This window comes from Numenius arquata, chromosome 12, assembly GCF_964106895.1.
Source record: "Numenius arquata chromosome 12, bNumArq3.hap1.1, whole genome shotgun sequence".
In the NCBI taxonomy this organism is placed as follows: domain Eukaryota; kingdom Metazoa; phylum Chordata; class Aves; order Charadriiformes; family Scolopacidae; genus Numenius; species Numenius arquata.
In genome coordinates, this window is record NC_133587.1 from 36,710,508 (window position 1) to 36,731,446 (window position 20,939).

Here is a 20,939-nt window from a genome sequence, read left to right on the forward strand (position 1 = left end):
CTTCATTCCTAGCAGGTTCACAGAAGTAAGAATGCATTTGGAAAAATTGTTTGAAAGAGTAAAGCTGTGTTTAACTATAGTGTGGTTCAGAGTTTCAGTAGTGATTTCACGGTAGGAGCAAAAAAAAAAAAAATAATTCATTAATGTAGAATTATTTGGCTAGTTCGGGAAACTTGATTTCATACCTTTCAAGCTTTTTATTCAGTGCAAGGAATTATTTGTGCTATAAACACATAAAGCCGTGAAATGGATTGTTCTCACAGTAGGTTCAGTTCTATGCTGTGTTGTTCTGCTGGGCATCATTAAGTTGTTATATAGTATAGTCAGGATTATGGTGCAGAAGCCCTAACTTACAAGTTCTTATGCCACTCGTATAGTTGAAATAATTGCAGCTTTTGTATTGAATTTATTTTTACAAGAAAACAAAAAGCGAGTGAGCATGCACTGAAATAACTTGCAGCACTGAAATTCTGAGATGTTCATGGGAAGGGAACGTGAGAAAAGTAGGTGCTGGTAAATGTTAGACATATCTTTTACTTAAATAATTGTACTGGTGCATTTATTTGGATGTTCATCTTAAGGTAAAACTTTCAAAGGTGCCTGAATAATATAGAAGCTTACAGCTAGTACTTAAACACAAGAAGAGGAGTCACTCAGAAATGTTGGTTCCTTGTTGTCTGCATGACTGCTGAATATGAAACAGAAATACAGGCTTTCTTTTAAAACTGAGACTTAGATTCCTCTTCTCAGTGCCTTGAATTGTTTAAGGACTGAGCTGAACCACCAAAGTCCTGGTGGGTTGTCCAGCGCTGGTAAGTTGGCTGATGCTTTCATGCCTGAACACCTCATCTACAACCCAGTCGTTGTGCTATCAAATACGCTTTAGTGGTGTTCCTGTGGAAGTATTTTTCTGTAAGTAATATTTATAGAGCTACAGGGCAGTTGATGGTATTGTGCTTCAGCTAGACTTTGTTCTCCAGAAGTCAGTTAGACTAGGGGCTATGGTGTGCAGGGGCTGTTCTCAAGTACCGAATCAGGCTGCTGGGTAGGTTGCTGTGCTACTTCCAGCGTGTGGAGAAAAGCACTGCATCTTAGAATTGTGAATCTACTTCATAGAGGGAGGAATAACAATTCTACCTTTTTCCTCATAACTTCCCTCTGGCTAGCTTAAATTGTACTTTTATCCCGCTTGGGAACCGGTCTTGGGTGGATTCCATGTCTTGGTGCACAATCTTGGAAAGTTAGTGTTTAATTTGAACCTCAGATTTCTGCCAAATGGCAAGATCTGTAATAATAAGGCATTTTGCAGATACAAAGTTACTTTCTGAATAGAGCCCTAGGATACTTTTGAAAGTTTTATCCCTTTATTTTGAAATCTATGTCCTGAAGCTTTTGTAATTTTGACTTTTGGGACTTTTTGTGGAGAGCAGCATGAAGATCTCTCCTCATACTGAGCCACAGAAACATTCTTTTTGTGTGTGTTATTTTTAGTTATTGAATGTTTATACTGTAGTGCTGTCTAGGGATGGGTGATGCATTGATAATCATGGTTGTGAATGTATGCTGTACCAACAATATCAAAATTACTTAGATGAAACCTGAGATGTTTTGAAGTGCATTGTAAAAAAACACTTCAGCCACCTCTAATGAAGATGGACGTCTCATTGAGAGGAATCAGTTATTTGGCTTTGTGTTTTAGTGATGTGCTTTGATTCCTCTCACACGCACGTCACTGAAGTTTACTCTGTATGTGATGACATAGTGTGGGTGAAGGAAACAAACTTTGCACGATTCACCAAAGCTGATTTCATGTTTAAAAGATGAAGAATGGCGAGTCTAGAGGTTCCTATTGCTCTTTCTAATTTTTAATAGGTAGGTTATATTAAAATACCTTAATCAATAAGTAAGAACTCATCCTAATCTATTAAGAATTTGCCTAATTTTCCCTTTTCTAATTCTTTAAAAACTCACTTGCTACCTTGTGTCTGCTCAGTGTGAAATGATTTTTCCCTTAAGAGCGAGTTACACATCTAAAAATAAAATAAATTTTTATTTAAATAAATAAATTACTTCAGCACTCTGTATGAACTGAAAATCCATTATTAAGTATGGGTTGGTTAGTGGATTTTTTTCCTAAGAAGCTATTAGTGATCATCAGATCACCGTTTTTCTTTATATTTTGAGATTCAATTTAAAAAGTAGAGCTAAATATTCCTGAATCAGTTCAAAAGAAAGCAAGGTTGTATTAAGTTTCAAACAGCACTAATTAGTAGAGGCGTTACTAGCAATTTTTAAGTTAAAGAAAATAGGACTATGGAAGTAAACTATGAACTTAATGGGCCAACAGGATTGTAAAGTGAATATTATAGTTGATAAATGTAATTACTAATATAGTGTTAGTAGTTGTAATACTATTGGAGTTACCATCAATAATACAGGGATGGGTTTTTATCTTAAATTTTGCTAAGATGTTCTTTGCCTTATATTAGGAGCCATGTGTAGGTCCATGCTTTTCTGTGTGTAAGTCCTTTCTTTTCACTTTGCTATTAAGTTAAAGATTTTTGTTTAGCTCGCAATGTGTTTAAGCATAGGGTTCTTTATCTTTGAGAATTGTGTTTTCCCAGTAGTTCTTTAAATATTTTTAAAATTGAATGGCAACAAAAAGGTCACAAAACTAATTTTGTTTTCTAGATATTACAATCACTTTCAGCACCTACAAAAAGTTTAGAACAACAAGTAAATCATAGCCAACAGGGACATCCAAATGCAGTGCTGTTTAGTCAAGTGAAACTAACACCAGAGACACATTTATTACAGCAGTCAAATCAAGCACAGCAGCAGCAGCACCATCCTCTTTTACACCTTCAACCTCAACAACTTATGCAGCTCCAGCAGCAGCAGCAGCAGCAACAACCCCAGATTTCCCAGCAGACTTTCCAACAGCAACAGCCTCATCAGTTTCCGCAGCAGCAACAGCAGGTTCATCAGCAGCACCAGTTCACACAGCAGCAGCTTCCGTTTCCACAGCAGCAGTTACATGCACAACAGCAGCTACACCGACCCCAGCAACAGCTCCAGTTCCAACAGCAGCATGCTTTGCAACAGCAACTCCATCAGTTGCAGCAGCAGCAGCTACAACAGCAACAACTGCAGCAGCTACAGCAACAGAATCTGCAACAGCAGCAGCTACAACATCATCAGCAGCAAATGCAGCAGCAGCAGTTGCAGCAGCAGCACCTGCAGCGATTACACCAACAGCATCAGCAACAGCAAATGCAGAATCAGGCGACGCAACACTTAACGCAGACATCTCAAACACTACAGCATCAAGTTGCAGCCCAGCAGCCACAGCACCACCAGCAGCAACAGCAACAACTGCAACAGCAACCGCTTTTTGGGCACGATCCAGCAGCAGAGAGTTAGTAATTATTGCCTTCTGATCCTGGAAAAAGTGGCTAATGACATGAAAAAATGTGGGTTAGAATATAAAAAAGTAATGCTGTGTTTACAGTGTGGGTTTGTAACACTTACAAATGCCATTCATGGCTCAGGACCTGTTTTACTAATTTTTAGGCAAACAGATTTGAATTATAATCAAGGATGATCCAGAAATCTGAAACACATGACAGCACTGAGAACGTTCTCCTTTCAAATATATATTTTATGCCACTAGCATATAAGTTATACTATGAGAATGTCTATGCATACCATAAATTTTTAATTTTTTTTTTCCTTTGGAAAAGAGGAAGGGGGAAGCTGTCAAACAGCATAACAACTGGAAAGACAGCTTAGATTTAGGAAATACTAGTAAATTAATGAGGATTTGGTACCAGATAGAAAGTTGTTATACCTTACTTTGAATTCTGTCCATGCTAGTAGAACTGAAAGCTTTTTGATTGTTTTGACTATTCATAGCTGATCTGTATAAAAGAGTAAGTTGTTGCCTTATGTTTTCCTTTTGGTGCCTCTTCCTTCTGCCCCTTGACCCCCCCTTCATCCAAGAAAAAAACCACCCAGAACAAAAACAAACCCTGAGCTGAACTGTACTTTTAGATGTGGCTGTCAGCTTTGAAATTTTGAATCCTGCTTTTTCCAAGAAAGTTTTACTTCAAAATTGAATGACATTTATAGCCTGGTAATAGGAAAGATTAGTGTAGCAAGTAAGTTCTGAGATTAACTCTTCAGACTTGCAAGTATTTAATTTTTTCTTCTTTTCTGTGCCAAACTATTTTAGTTCCAGAGGAGTATTTCCTACTGGGCTGTGTCTTTGCAATTGCTGATTACCCAGAACAGATGTCTGACAAACAGCTGTTAGCGACCTGGAAACGGGTAAGATTCCACTGTATTTTTAAAAAACTATGATAACATAATGTCATAGTAACTAAATTCTAAAAGAAATCACTGGAAGTATTTCAGCACTTTTCGCTTTTCTTTAGGCACCCTTTTGTGTAATGTTTGTGTTACAACCTAAAAAAAACATTATTCTGCTGCAGCTGACCAGAAAAAGTAATAAACATTCCATAGATGTGAAGCCTGGTTGAATTAGGTCTTTAGTCTGAATATTGGCTAAATAAATTGCAGCCTTCACAATTTCCTGACTATTAATGCTTTTAATCAGGCAGCTGTAGTGCAGCAAATGTAATAATGCATTGCTCTCTACCTTTAACTTGATTGTATGAAAAGATTTTTTTTTTGCATATAATTTTGGCATTTAATAGCCTATGAGGTATCCACCTGAGTGAAAAAGATGGAGGAATAGAGTGTTTCTATTTTTTGCCAACTTCTATTTTTCAGAAAAATCTGATTGTATCCTTTCCTAAATGAGAGGACTTTGATGTTCTTCAGAAACTTCTGATGGATTTTATAGTTGAATTTTCCCTTCAATTTTGCATAATCAAGTAAGCTGTTGACATTTTTAACAGCACTTGTGTTTATTGCTGAGATAGAATTGAATAGTTCATGAAAAAATGTTTAATAGTTATACTGAAAAAATAAAAAACCATGAGAAGGGCTTTTTTGTTTATATATCTTTATTTTTATTTTTTTAATTGATTCTAAAAAAATAGACTTTTTGTAGCTCGTTGAAAAGGTGCATATTTAATTTTGTTTTCTCCTTTTTTTTTTTTTTTTTTTTTTTCCCCAAAAATGTTTTTAAGCTAGACAACAAATCTTTTTGGGGGGGTAACTCTTCAGTCAAATGGTGCTAATGGTGGCGGTGTCCTAAAGAGCAGACTTTAATTTAAGACAGTTTGTTTCTTAGGGTAACTTGAAAATTGTTATATACATTAGAAGTTTTGGGTTTGTTCTTTTACCAGATCATTCAAGCACATGGTGGGACAGTGGACCCTACCCTTACAAGCAGGTGTACCCATCTTCTTTGTGAAAGCCAAGTCAGTAACATGTATGCTCAGGTAAGCAAACTAGGAATGTGTATTCATGCATGCTCTCATTTTATTACTGGAAAGGTAGGGCTTTCCAGTATGTGCTTCATGCTTAGATTGTAAGTATAAAATTAAAGCTTTTCATTATGTTCTTTTTTTATGATTTGTGGTTTATGGTATAACAGACTTTCATAATGCATGTAGTAGATTTATCCCAGAGAACAATAAGGAAGGTGCTATGAGAAGAGGGATTCTGAAAAAGTAGAGGAAAACAAAGGTTTAAAATCAAAGCTTTGTATTGTAGGAAAAGTTTAAAATAAAACAAATGTGTATTTTGGTTTTTAAAAGCTGTTTACACATGTATTCATAGGCTTTAAGAGAAAGGAAGAGATGTATTACAGCACATTGGCTGAACTCAATCTTGAAGAAGAAGAAAATGGTACCACCTCATCGAGCCCTTCATTTTCCGGTGGCATTTCCGCCAGGAGGAAAGCCATGCTCTCAACATGTAAGAAGAAAAAGCTTGCTTCTAATAAATGCTTGGTTTGTTACATAAGCAGTTAAAATATAGCTAGAAAGCGCTTACTCAGAGTAAAATACACATTTCTTTTGTCTTAGAAGACGACCTTCTTAAGCTCCTGTGTATGTGGTGCATACTGCCCAGTGATCCAGGGTGCTTTGTAAGTCTGAGTTCTGAGGGGTGAGGAGTAACACCTCTTGTGAATTGTTCTCTGAGAAACTGAGGTGCAAAGATTACACGAGTTGTATGTAGCAAGACAGCAGGAATCCGAGCTGCTTAGTTTTTGACTAACAGCATGTCTAACAGTATCTGCTCCCTGTACCAAAACGCAATATTTTGAGGGGATTTTTTGAGGGTTTTTCTGGGTCAATTCCTAGCACGTACCATAAAAAGAAGTCTGTTCTGTTAATCAGAGAACAGGAGGTCACAGTTCCAGTAGCCCGTGCAAAGAGGAGCACCGGGGAAGCTGGAGTTTGTGGGGTTGAAACAAACTTCCAGTTGAATTGGTTGCATATTGAAATACACTGTGCAACATGAAACAAGATGCCAAAGTATGTCTTGGCGTTGGATTTCTTTGTGCCGGATGCAGATGTACAGGATGACGGCCTTGCTACTAGCCTGTTCTAAAAGGCATGAAAAGAAGTACAGGTTTGGGAAAATTAGAATATAACAACGTGCATGTGAACACAGTGGTTAGTAACAAATGTAATATATAATAAATGTAGTTTATTATCAACAACAAAATTGCTGGTGCCTTTTTCTGAAATAAAAGGAGAGAATGGCAAAAACGAAAACTTGACAAGACTAAGGATAGGAACGGGAGAGGTGGAATTACATACAGTTCACCACCTGTGATCAGCTGGCACAGTTTATTTGGCTTCATGGCAGGGTAGAGCAGGGCGTTCAGGAGATGTTTATAAGTAGAGTAGGGCAAGTATATGCATTTCTCTGTCTCCCTGAATATAGTCAGCAGCAGCAGCAGGAGAGGAGACATGTGCGAGAAGAAAACTAGCTGTGAGCTCTTTCATAGTAAAACTGTGGTCTTCGTAGTCTTGAAGTGAGAAAAAGCTGACCAGCAAAATGAAAACTGCTCTTCCTAGAGTTCTGACTAGAGTCAGAACTAGTGCCAAAAACCTGAAATGTTTATGTATAAACAAATCACTTTGAAATTGTTCTCTATGTATTCTGCAAGCCATGTTTTAATTAAGTGCCGGTGTGCCACAGATATGATACTGTGTATTTCATTGTAATGTAAAAATGTTAGTAACAAAAATACTTTCAATGGGAGTGTTTTGTAAGTACCATAGATGTTCAGTTACTTGTAACTGTCTCTTTCTATCTGTAGATAATCTCTGTGACAGGATTTGTGGATAGTGACAGAGATGACCTCAAACTAATGGCCTACCTAGCGGGTGCCAAATACACGGGCTACCTGTGTCGCAGCAATACAGTTCTCATCTGTAAAGAGTAAGTGGTTTATCTCTGCGGTACTCACATTCTCAGTTGCCTCTTGCCAGTTAATGCTTTTCTTAAAGTGAGGTGCTAATTACAACGCATCATAAGAATGTTAATGTTAATCAATTTTGCAATTTGATAGCAATAAACTTAGTGATGTTTTTTCTTGAACTAAATTACCGCACACTGTTACATGATAAATTTGGCCTTCTGAAGACAGGCAAAAGAAGAGTCATTTTTACTTCCGCTGTTTTACATTATTTTGTAAGTGATGCTGACTGTTACATCATCTATAAGTAAAGTAGTTATTTATTTATTCATAAATAATTGTTTTAAAATGTTGGGCGTAGGAAGATTAAGTTACATTCAGGTCTAACTTGATTCCGTTTAGAGTAGAAATACTCCCCTAATTGACTTGTTCTAGCACATAAAGCAAAAGTATTTTTTCAGAGTATCTACTTTGTTAGTTAAAATATATAACAGGCCGACACAGAAATATTGGTATTTTAGGTTTATTATTAGAAATTGCTATTTTAACTATTTTATTAAAATAAATTTTCTTTCTTCATCTGTGAACAATAAGGGCCAGTGGATTGAAGTATGAGAAGGCTAAAGAGTGGAGAATACCATGTGTCAATGCGCAATGGCTCTGTGACATACTGCTAGGAAATTTTGAAGCTTTACGGCAGATACAGCACAGTCGATACACAGTATTCAATCTTCAGGATCCGCTTTCTCCTAGTCAACATCTAGTTCTAAACCTTTTGGGTAAGAGTGTCAGTCCCAAAATCCTGTGTTCTTGTAGCATTTATATATGTACCTGTTTAATCAGTAGAAGTATGTGTCTTCTGTAATAAATAACTTTGCAATGGTTTCATTTTTGTCTTGTTCTTCATTTCCTAGATGCTTGGAGAGTCCCATTAAAGGTGTCACCGGAACTTCTAATGGTATGTTGAATTATTGTGTATATATACAGCTTTTTTGGTAAGATTACTCTTTAGTGTTTTTAATGTGTGAACACACGTGTCTATGGTGTGAGCAACAAGCCAGAAGGACTTACGCAGAGCTGTACTGAACCTCCTGGCTTTACTTCCTGCTAGTGTTCTCTCCGTTTTATTTTGAGAAATCGGAGCAACAGTCTTTGCAAAACTAAGAGCTTGCACTATGATGCACAAAATCAAGTTACTTGTGAGACATCTTGGGCTAGTGCTTCACTCTTCAATTTTTACAACAGAACTTTAGAAAAGACTTGGTATTTTTTGAGCCAATACCTTACACTATCTGAAAATCAGCCCATGTAAAGGTTTTTAAGGCAAAGCACCAAAAATCAGTAAGAATTCCGTTACAATATTGACAAAACAGATAATGTAAATTAAGGGTGGAACTACTTTATATCATCTCTTTGAAATATTCTAAGAATTAAAACCATGGGCATATATACTACATACTTTATAATTTAAAAATATAGCTTGCTTTAAAAAGTGTAGTTGGTAACGCTGGAAATAACAGCAGTGTAAGTGAACAGTAAGGATAGGAAGAATGTACCTTAAAAAAGATACAAAACATTTAGGTTTTGTCACTTACTGTGTTCTGTGAAACATGCAAAACATAAGACAGGTGTAAGAGCTGAGGTGGAAACTGCGGCTTATCTTCCAAACTGTTTCATTGTTCTGAGTATGTAGAAAACTATTTCAGATTTTGGATTTTAAGTTCTCTTCCCATTTCAGATTTGTACTGTACAACTGTTTTCACAGTGTCTGTCTTGACATAGGAAAATCCCAATTTGAGCTAGTGAGCTGTCAGTTCATTTGTACAGCAGATGATTGTTGGATAACATTTTATATTGCACACAAACATTTTTGCCATACCTCTTGTGTTCTGGATCTCTTCTTATCTCAGTTGTTTTTTTCACTTTTCAGAAAAGAGGAGCTTAAGAACTGTCATAACTTAATTTGTACTAATACTTCAAATGGGGTTTGGGCACTATTTGTTGATTTAATACCTTTCAGCTTTAGAAATGGTCATACTGTATCCCCGGCCATAAGTTTGAAACGTTCTTCTGCTTATAGACCCCTGTTTTTTAGGGCTGTAGGAAACTAATTTGTAGGAAATAAACTGCCTTTAAAAATTGGTGTACTTCATATTTTCCTGAAGAAGGATGCATTCTACTAGCGGCAAAATAAAAAATCCTTGAAGAGATTCAGTGTGCACTATTAATATTTAAAATAGCTTTTAACTAGCTCAGTTTTAGGTTTGTTACCACCACCATTTGTGTCCCCATGCAGCTGAATCTTTAAATTGTGTGTGTACCTTCTTTGTGTGACTTAATCAGACCAGGTGGTGGTCCGTGTTTTGTCTTATGTAGCAAATGGAGAGAACTTAAGGGATCAGAAGGAAAGAGAGGTACTAAATTAGGCTGCATTTACTATATGGGGACTCTTCTTGCCCATGTGAAGTAAGAATCTCGTAAGTTACATTAAAAAGGGACTCCTGGAGGTAGTCTTACCCAGCTTCCCTCAGGATGCCCATATATGAAATATGATTTGGTAATAGAAAATGCTGGGCATGTGGAGGTGTTAGACAAGGTACTTCACTGCCTTCACAGTAGGCATTTCTATTTGTCTTGGGATTTAAAGTTTGGGATCCTCTTTTGAGGACAGGTGCCTGTCTTACAGTGTTGATGGCACCTACCTTTTGCATTTTCATGTAGCTTTCATTTCATAGTTGAAATGTCTATCAAAAAGTGAGCGCATGCGCTTTTCTTTCTAACCACTCTTGCTAGCGATTGTTTAGCATAAAACCACACATCCCTGAGAGCAGGGAACAAACCCCATGGCCTGTTCCTCCCAAAAGCCTGTCCTCACAGCAAGGCTGGAATAATACTGCCTGTGCCTCTAGCATTCCTCATTACATTTCAAGTGTAATTTAAAGGTTAAAAACGCTCCTCCAAGTGAGAGCTGTGGTTTCAAGTTACTCAGGCCAGGGAGAGCCTAAAAGCTACATTTCTCTATTTCTGGGCAAATGCTGTAGTGGCTGCTCTAGTACTGGAGAGGCAGGAGTGTCTATCCAGTGAGTTCCTGAGCATCCACTGGAGCTTCTCTTTCTGTAGTTAGGGAACTCAAGCATTTAAAATGCAGGTACCAGTATTTCCTGTTGATACTTAAGCACCTGGAAGAATATTGTAGTCTTCATGTATTTAACAAATGGACAGCTTTTTCAGTCTCTTTCTCATTTGATTCTTTGGGTTTTCCATTGATGATTACCAGCTTTATTTAAAGGAAAAGACTCCCACACTATTTTGTATGATGTACACTTAAATCTTTACATAACTTTGTGGAGAAGCTTTAGTTAATGCTCAGCTTTGCTCTTGAATCAGTTGTGTAAGCAATAGGTGCACCACTACACATTCAGTAATGTGCCTTCTTCATCTGTGTTTAACTTTCTTTAATATAGTCTCAGAATATCGGTGTATAGTTTTCCTCTTTTAGAACAGAAGCCAGTTTCCCTTCTCAATTCAGATATAAACATGTAGATGATCTAATTTCAGGGTGTGAGGTTGCCTTTGAAACCAAAGCAAAATGAATCCAGTCTTCAGCCATCAGCCAAAAGAGCAAGGTAAGAAGAGTGTGTACTCAGTGCCAGTAACCCTTAATTGACCTTTCCACAGAAGTGTCAGGTGGCCATCAGGTTGTTTCCATCCTGTACCCCACTAATTGAAATAACTATCAATAGTTTTCGCATATTTCCAGCTACTCAACTGGCAGCAATAAAATAATAACTAGAGAGTGAAGCAGTAAGAGAATTGTGAGAGAACAGAAGCAGGAGAAAATGCCCTGTTCTCAGCATAACAATTTTTTCTTCAGAAGATTGATCCTGCCTAGTTCTCATTCATCTGAGTACTTCCATTGATAAAAGTTGCAAGAGTGCACTTATGTAGTTTTAAAATAATAATAATAATAATAATAATACAAATTTGGGCCCAAACTTGACATTCTGCTGTATTTAATGGATTTTGTAGGATTGAAGACCTACCACCACCTACTAAGAAACTCACCCCAGAACTGACACCGATGGTGCTCTTCACAGGATTTGAACCTATGCAAGTTCAACAGTACATTAAGGTGACTTTCATGTTTATCTCCTGTGAACTACATTGAAACATGTGTGAAATATTTTCTTGATGTTGAATTTTTGCAATCTGAGACTTGATTGGGATACATCTATTGGATAAAACCCCATACTTACTGGGGCTGAGGTTAAAGTGTAGATTTACGTGAAATGACCTTTATTTGGTAACTGTTCTGTTTTAGTTAACTACTTCAGGCTTCTGTACTACTTGTTTGTTCCTTCCATATGATTATGTGAAAAAGCAAGAAGGCCCCTTCCGCGTTTGTTTTTAAATCAGCAAACTTCATGACCAAATTTAGGTGAGAAAAGTTGTGATAGTTCTACTGGATGAGACCCAAGACTCTTCTAATCTAGTTGTTATCTGTAATGCCAAATGCTTTGTAGAAAGCTGATGACAAAGCTTATGGCAGGTGTGAGATAATAAGTTCCCATGGAGATTTTATTCTGTTCCCTATTAAAGCTATACCAAAACTTACCTCTAAATAATTTATAACGTTCTTTTAATAGTAAAAAAAAATCCAATCACTCCTTGAACCTTAGTAGCTAATAAATATTTGTTCCAAAAGAATTTTTTATTTATGTTATTTGTCATGTATTAGCTCAGGTTTGAGGCACAGGGGTTTTTTTTTAACCACTGACCTCAGTAGTGTATGAAAGATCCTGCCACTGATGCTTGCTCTGGCTAATCAAAAGTAAATGAGGCTGAGTCAATGTGCTCAAAAATAGCTAATAAAATCTGTTTTGGTAACAGCTATGGCTCACAAATATAAGAAATGAACTTCAGCCTCAAGGCTTGTGAAGTTGAATCTAACCTTGGCAGTGATGATATCATCAAGACATTTCAGAGTTTGGGTACTTCACTGAGGCTGGATACTTCCCATCATCTTGAGATGGAGGGGTGGTCTTTTTTCCTGTATGCCCAAAGGGGTCCTTGAACATCAGGATGGAAAACTTTAGAAGTTTTGCACTCGTAGATATACAGCGTTTGAGGTGAACATGTATTAACTATGGAAATAACAGCCTTTGCCTTTCATAGGTGTACAAGTGTGCTGTTCAGAATGTGTTTTTACATACCCTGAAGGAGATAAATAGTAGAGAGATTCAGTATCACTGAATAATACTTTCATGTATCATCTTTATGCAAACCATCAAAGTAAGCCAGCATGGTAAAGACAAGCTGAAAACATTGTCCCTGTCTATCCTACTTGTTCGTTATCATCAGAGCAGTACAGAAGGATGCCAGGGATCTTTCAGGGCTTCTAATAACCCAGTAGGTCTTCTCGCTTGGGTGACTCCTGATGACTGTTGTAATAAAATCACCCCAGTATGTTAAATATTTATGCTTAAAGATATTGGTGGGGTTTTTATTTTTGGTACAAAACACTTGTCGTAGAAAATCAGAAATCCATGGTGCGTAGATACTAAAGTTGTCAAAATATTTTTTCATTCTTTAAATTTTTATGAGAGGAAGCACTCTATTTGTAACTAACACCTATGGTAATTTGATATGCTTCACCAGTTGATAAGTTGTATTGCTAATCCCTTCAGATAATGACTTGTATCTTAATTGACAAGATAAAAACTGTGAAGAATTAGTTTGTATTTGGTAGTTTAAACCAAGGAAAGCGGGGTGGTTACTCAGTGTCATCAAAAATACATGTGGAACTAGTGGATTTAAAGGATACATGTTTTTCATGAGTTGCTTTGCTCTTCAAAGAAAATACAGCAAAATTTAGTTTACTGTAGCTACAGGAAGTGTTACACCTTCCACAGAAAAGAGCAAAATCATTACATTTTCTGCTTGCTTAAATTTAACAGCATGTATCACTTGAAAATTTAAATTTGTATCTTATTTCTTTCCTTACTGAAAAAACCCAAAACCCCAAACAGGAATACTGCAGAAGCGGAATGTAGCTTTCGGTTTTGCCAGATGAAATTTACGTCTGGATATTCAATACTGTAAATTCTGTCCTTTAATCATCTTTAGTAACGGAATGACTGTAATACAGAATTCTCCCACATTTACTGTTTCATTAAGAGCTTAGTTTTATTTGATGGTGATGTTATGATTCATTTTTTCCTCCAGTTTTTAAAGGACTACTCCATTCTGATTTGTGTTTGTACAACTTTTCAGAAACTATATATCCTTGGAGGTGAAGTAGCAGAATCTGCCCAGAAATGTACCCATCTAATTGCCAGTAAAGTGACCCGAACTGTCAAGTTCCTGACAGCAATTTCTGTAGTCAAGCACATAGTAACTCCAGAGTGGTTAGAAGAGTGTTTCAAATGCCAGAAGTTTGTTGGTAAGTTAAACTAGTATTGACTTATGTAGTAAACACAAGGTTTGCTGATTTAAGTATGCATATTTAAATAGACTTAATTGTTTTGACTTCTGACTTTAGTGTCTCTTGCCAGTTTTGTAAAGAGTTCAGTTTTGACAGCAGAGATTTTAAGTCTACAGCAAATCTGACAGGCATAGTTAATAACTCATGTTATGTTTAAACAATTATACTGGCAGCTAGTTTGTATTTCACTTGAGGTAGAAGGTTATGTTCGTATCATTAAATAAAGCTGTCATAAGAAGAAATTATGGGGTTTTTTTATTAAGTTCTTTTTCAACAGAACATTTTGTTTTCTTTAATTTTCATTTGATTTAATACAGTTTCCATTAAATGAAGTAACAAAATACTTTGAAAGTTGACTTTAGAGTGATTAAGTAGTTGGATGTTGTTAAGCATTATTTTTCTTTCCCGTTTAGCCATTTGCAGATTTGATTACATTGCTTTTTAAACCCCAAATGCTTTTGTTTTCAATATTTTTTCGAAAATGTTAGTTGTAAGGAGCTAAGCCACTGTTGGAAATACCAAAAATGCATTTAAATAATTAAAATTAATTAGTCTAGTACCGTAACTGTGTTGGAATATGTAGACTTTGTGTTTGCACTGCTTTTCTGTTCACAGCTGAAAAGAAAAAAATAGATGTTTAAGTCTGCTTGACAACGATGTTGGATCTGAAGAAAATCTTCTTAAAAGGCTGATAATTTGTTTTATGATTGCTTTATGCTTTTTATATAATACGTTTGAAAGGAGCAACTATATAACATTGCTGCCTAACCATCACAAAGACGTAAATCTATGGATAATTAATCAATAAACCAGCAAACATTTTTATAACTCTGGAGAAGGCAACTTGCTTGGTTCAGCATCAGTGAACTGAGAAATCAATCCATTTGAAAGCCGTTAGATAAAGGAGGTCTGGGGATATAGAAGGATGACTCTCTTGATGTAGGACCTGAAATACTTTACTCGTCTACTGAAATTTAGTCAATTTGTAGCTAATGGGCGGCCTTCACTTTTGTATTTAGTACAGTGATGGAAAATATGGCCATTGTTTAGAAAAATTGTCCTATTGGTTATCTTTTGTCTTATGGAAGAGTATTAACACAATCTCTTAGGGGTTCTCAGAATTATCCTTGGAAAGACCAACTTGTTCTCCATATAAATTCTATTTTTCTGTAGGCTTAGGTCTTTTGAATTAAATGTGGTTTAGAAATATATTTGACGCAGGTTTTTGTGGAAAGATAAGATTGAAATTCCATCCCTCTTAATAATAATTAAAAATAAAAAAAAAGAAAAAAAGAAAAATCAGCTGAATAATAGGACCTGGGAAACAGATGGAAAGTTTGTTCTGTTAAGTCTGCATGAGGAGTTGAAGACAGCCTCTGTCATACGTTGTCACAGTGATTTGAACTTGAACTTAATCATTCTGCTCCTTTCTTTGTGGAGAATCAACAACTAAAAGTTTACAAGTTCCTCCAATAAGTTCGAAAAAGGGACTTTATAAGGCAGTGGTTGTTGCTAGATACACAAGTGTAAAACACACACACAATTTTATTCTCCAAGTAATCATGGGTCATCCTCGTAAGACGCCTAATAAAAGGTAATATTATAATAATGTAAAAATTAGTGAATGTTTACCATTTAGAGTCACCCTCCCACTAATGTTTTCTGATCATAATAGATCTTGGGTTACATGGATGTTTTTTTTCTCTCCTGCATTACATCATCAGTCTGTTTTTTTTCAGATGAGCAGAACTTTGTGCTCAGAGATGCTGAAGCTGAGGTGCTATTCTGCTTTAGCTTAGAGGAGTCTCTAAAGAGAGCTCAGGTTGCTCCACTGTTCAAGGTAAGCAGTTTAGAAGAACATTTAAATACTTGGAGCTTTTCAATGTAATTTTTTCATCATTAGGACCACAGCTTTTGTAGTCAGGGACAATAAAATAGACGAACGTATAACATGAAGAATTTGTTTTAAATTGTGCTTTTGCCTTTATGCCTATTTCCTGCCTAAGCGTGGGGATGGATCTAAGCTCTCTAAGTGACTGGATCCTGTAGATGTGAGCAAAACATGCTCAGTATTTGTTCCCTTACAAAATTTAGAACATTGCTCTATTATTTGTAAAATGCCACTTACGGAAGGGACTTTTTTTTTTAAGAGCAGCCTGGTAGTTAAAGTACTTGCTCATAAAAATGGGGGTCTGAGAGTGAGATTGCACGTCAGCTTCAGGGAGTTACAGTCCAATTCTCCTTGAAGACTGCACTCACCACCAGGCTGTTTGCAAGGGTGATGTGAGATGGTTTTCATGCCCCTGGTTAAAACTATATTACAGTGCAGAGAGGTATCTGAAGATCCAAATTGCTAGAGATTCTTCAGTGTAACTGAATTTGAGACTTTTTCTTGAGGCAAACCACCTAAAATGGCTATTTTTGCAATTTGTAATGAATAAGAACCTATGTTGTTATTAGGTCTACATAATACTTTTCACTCAGTTTTGCAGTCTAAATAGCAAAGTGGGTTGTTTTTTTTTTATTCCTAGTTGGTAAGCAGAGATAATCCACTTTGATCTGATCACGTGTATCAGTCTCACTCAAGCAGTAGGATATTTTTTGTCAGAAAGTAATCCATTGGCTGTTAATTAAAAGCTGAAAGCTCTTTTGCAACGCTTGAGATGTCCCTGTGCTTAAAGAAGCAAGGAGCACTGTTGCAATGTTTTACCAAGCTGCAGTTAACTTTGGGGTTTTTTTTGGTTTGGGTTTTTTTTAAATTATTATTATTTTTTATTTTGTAGGGTTTGGTTTTTGGTTTTTTTTTTTTTTTTCCGAACCACAGTTTAACCTGTGGTCACTTGAAGGTTTCCTGGTTGCTATTTCAAAGGTCTTGAAATAAGCATCCCTACGCTATTCAAATTTATGAAAATTGTGGGTTTGCCCCTACAGTGAAAACAGATCAGTGGTAATTAAGAACTCAACAGCTGATGAATTTGTTGCTATAAGCTATGGTATCTAACCCCAGTTTACAAAGCTTGCGCCGTGATTGTATAAGAGAATAATCACATGATAACAAAACAACACCTTGGAGAAATCAGTGAACAAAATAACGCTTTTTCATATTCTTTCTCTTCTCTTTTTAGGGAAAGTATTTTTACATTACACCTGGAATTTGTCCCAGTCTTTCCACCATGAAAGCTATTGTGGAATGTGCGGGAGGAAAGGTATTATCTAAACAACCTTCTTTTCGAAAACTCATGGAGCATAAACAGAATAAGGTGTGTACAGTGTTGCTTTCTAAAATGTAGTGGTAATACCTTACTGTGCTATTCTGAGCTTACAAATAATTTCTTTTGTTTAGAGTCTGCCTGAGATAATCTTGATTTCCTGTGAAAATGATCTTCATTTATGTCGAGAATATTTCGCAAGAGCCATAGGTATGTATAAGCTATCAATGTAATTTGAACAGTACAGCTGTTCTGATTTTAAAAATTATTATTATTTTACAGGTAGATGTCTTTTGAAGCTTTTGTGTAATAGTAAAGGAATACGTGGTCTGTCTTTCAAACCACAGAGAAATCTGAGCCAGCTGTTTGCTGGGTATTCCTAATACAGGTATTTTATAGCCTGGTCACCATAAATCTTTGGAAGGGTAGGCTTGAACCTGAGGCTACTGTCCTGCCTGAGGCAAGATTACTGTCTCAGTATTCACCAAATCAGTTGAAGATTTGGGGATTTTCACTTTATCTATTTGTAGAACCCCAAGACATGCAGTATTTTTCGCACTGGATGTCTAGTGCAGTGTGTGATGGGTAACAGTAGGGCCCTGGGAGCGGTGGGGCAATACTGCCTTAACGCCTTTGCGTGGAGAGCAGAAAGGTACAGAATGGCTTTTTCTGACACACATGTAGAATGAGGAAGAATGTGTTTGTAGGGTATAAAATGTATGCATGTTTTTGATATTTCCAGATGTCCACAACGCTGAGTTTGTCCTGACTGGAGTACTTACTCAAACACTGGATTATGAATCATATCCTTTTTGTGTAAAGGCTCTCTGCTGCTTAGGGAGCTGTGGTTGACTGAAAGTTTTTCTTAATTACGAACTAATTATTTATAATGTTTTAGGATTTGTAATGTTTACTTGATAGGAGGGTAGTTTACTGAAAGTTTTTCTTAATTACAAACTAATTATTTATAATGTTTTAGGATGTGTAATGTTTACTTGATAGGAGGGTAGTCTAACACCCAGAAACCTAGCTTAAATTCAAAGCGGAATTAATTTTTGATAGGAAATACTTCAGTGGAGGTGGGAGTTAGGGTTGTCAGAAAGTCACAATACTAGAATATTAAGCAATAGGAAAAAAAAACTTGTCACTAAGGAAAATATTTGTCATGAGTTACTTGCAGGTGAGGAAAACAGCTTTTTACTGAAGACTATAAACCCTGTTTGATAAATGCAGCGTAGGAACCAGTAGGGGTTCTATGTCTGTATGTGCGTTTTTTATAAAAGTTCTATTTTGCAGTCATTTCTTAAAGTTGTTCTTTCTTAACAAACATACATATAAATTTACTTGATGGATAGTAAAATGCCTTACTGCTTCGGAATCCTTGGAGCATTAAATCTAGCTGTTCAGCCATTGTACAAAGCAACTAAAACTTCCTGTGGATGCTGTTTTCCAGCTGTTTTCCTAGGGATGATGAGCAGTTTAAAGCAGGAAAGCAAAAATAAACTGCATCTTTTTTAGGATGTGTAATTTTATTATGCTGAAACATAATTTACTATGTTTTGTATTATACTACCATTTTAAAAGAGCCCACTTTAGCTATCACGATTAGGCTGTTTTTAAACATTTTAACGTAAATGATGGTACTTCAGCCAGAAGTGTAATTTGGATGTAAAAATAAAAGGGCTTGCTATCTATTAAATTATGGATGTTGAAGATGAAAATGTTTTGTACTTTATTTTTATTTCTTATACTCTATTTTCTTTTATATTGATATTTTGCCCACATTTTAAATAAATGTACTTTTAAATGTTTTACTCTATATTTTAGTGGTGGTTCATTTTTTTGAATACTGTGCAACAATGGCACTCTGGTAAGAGTAAATTACTCAAATCTTTTTCTGAGCAATGTAAAATTATTTTAAAATTATTTTACCAGGTATGTTTTAATACATGAAATCCCAGTGCTTTAAAGGGAAATAATTGTAAATGTATATATGTGTTTTTACTGCAACAAAGAAATAGCTTGAAGGAAGGAGAAAATATAAACCCGCATATTATGCTGTTGTGATAACTTCTGTTTGTATAGTGAGTTTTACTAAATAAATATTAAAAACCAGTCTCCCAATTCTATATTCAGTTTTATTTCCTAATACACACACAGTTCTAATAATCTGAATTTTCCATTTTTATCAGTTTAGATTCTAGTAGATGAAAAAGTTACCCTAAAAGCATATTTTCTCTGATCAGCAAGCCATTAAACTCCAGCTGGGGATTGCAGATATCTACTTCTCTGTACGTCATCAAGTGTATTACAGCACCTTGTGAACCATTCACAGAGCAATTCAAAGTACAAGATAAAAAACTACTTTAAACAATAGCTTATCATGCTCTTTTTTCCAAACATTTTGTATTTCTATGCAGAACCATTTTACAGAGAAGCCTTTACAAATACAGTATCATTAAATGGAGGTAAGCTGCTATTTTTAGCTTATGCAAAGCTTTCTACAGAGAAATTATTACTTTCAAATCTGTTGTGCTATGGCTTAAAAGTTACTGCTGGCTCTGGGTTCCTCAGCTTTTCCGACTTACTCCTGTATTTGGCATTTCTGTTGTAATCAGTAAGGGACTACAGGATGATAACAATAATGGTAAAATTTTTATCAGTGTGACTTTTGGGAAGGTGACAAAATGTAGTTAATGAGAATGTTACACTTTGGCTCAAGATGGTTTTAGGTGCATCAGAAGTTAAAAAGGTACAGTACAGGGTGGAAGAAAATGGTACGTTTCCCCAAATGCCATTTAATTGTAACAACAGAGTGATGAGCTTTTTCTTAGTGTGATGTTCAGCTCTCCATAATACAGTTACCTCTTCATAATGAGATAGATAAAGTCTTTAATGTGGAGACCTAAGGTTGGAAGCCGGTGACATGATTTTATGCTTTAACTTTTAAAAATAGTGAAAAAAGGAGGAAGGAATGCAGTGGGAGTTAATTGTTGGCTGATGAGTTATGCAAAGGACTTAAATTGTTCCGACATGTAGACCTACCTGGCAAGTCTGGTCTCTGTTTTCTGTCAGTGGAGGGAGAGCATGTCTCTAAAACCTGACTTAAAGACCCCTTCAGAGAGTTTTTTAACAATTTAGCGTCTTTTAACAGTTTAGCAAACTACCTGAGTTATGTACATCTTTTTGAATACAGAAAATAGGTGAGAGAAATCCCAGCTTGAAGAACTTCAATAATGCGTTGCGTCAATACTATGGGTTTTTTAGTGTAGAAAAAAGTACACTTTTTTTTAAATCCCTTCAAATGCACTTCAGAATGTGTAATGCTGAAATTACCTAAATCTGTGTTAATCTCTAAATGGCTTCAGGTTTAATTCATTGTATTGGTTACCAGGTTGCAGAAAGTTTTTGGAAACCTTTTCCTTTAAAACCAGTGTCAGCTGTTGTAGTTTCTGGACTTTCGGAAATGTGATAAACAAAACTTCTTACCTTGAATAAATATTTCCTACATGTCCGCATCCTGGGCTGCATCAAAAGAAGCGTGGCCGGCAGGTCGAGGTAAGTGATTCTGCCCCTCTACTCTGCTCTCGTGAGGCCCCACCTGGAGCACTGTGTCCAGCTTTGGAGTCCTCAACACAGGAAGGACATGGACCTGTTGGAACAGGTCCAGCAGAGGGCCATGAAAATGATCAGAGGGCTGGAGCACCTCTCCTGTGAAGACAGGCTGAGAGAGCTGGGGTTGTTCAGCCTGGAGAAGGGAAGGCTCTGGGGAGACCTTACAGCAGCCTTCCAGCACCTGAAGGGGACCTACAGGAGAGATGGGGAGGGACTCTTTATCAGGGAATGTGATAGGATGAGGGGTAACGGTTTAAATTGAAAGAGGGGAGATTTAGATTAGATA

At 36.3% G+C, this 20,939-nt stretch overlaps 1 protein-coding gene across 1 annotated transcript in view; it reads left to right on the top strand.

Moving 5' to 3' along the window:
* Positions 1–17,890, top strand: part of PAXIP1 (PAX interacting protein 1) — a 33,990-nt gene extending 16,100 nt beyond the window's left edge. The window contains exons 7-20 of the mRNA XM_074157637.1: positions 2,692–3,418; positions 4,235–4,329; positions 5,316–5,411; positions 5,752–5,889; positions 7,247–7,368; positions 7,940–8,124; positions 8,260–8,303; positions 10,904–10,971; positions 11,375–11,477; positions 13,619–13,787; positions 15,569–15,669; positions 16,955–17,089; positions 17,173–17,248; positions 17,781–17,890. Coding sequence (XP_074013738.1) covers positions 2,692–3,418; positions 4,235–4,329; positions 5,316–5,411; positions 5,752–5,889; positions 7,247–7,368; positions 7,940–8,124; positions 8,260–8,303; positions 10,904–10,971; positions 11,375–11,477; positions 13,619–13,787; positions 15,569–15,669; positions 16,955–17,089; positions 17,173–17,248; positions 17,781–17,890 — 2,169 coding nt within the window. The remainder of the gene's footprint in view (positions 1–2,691; positions 3,419–4,234; positions 4,330–5,315; positions 5,412–5,751; positions 5,890–7,246; positions 7,369–7,939; positions 8,125–8,259; positions 8,304–10,903; positions 10,972–11,374; positions 11,478–13,618; positions 13,788–15,568; positions 15,670–16,954; positions 17,090–17,172; positions 17,249–17,780) is intronic.
* Positions 17,891–20,939: the final 3,049 nt, after the last annotated feature.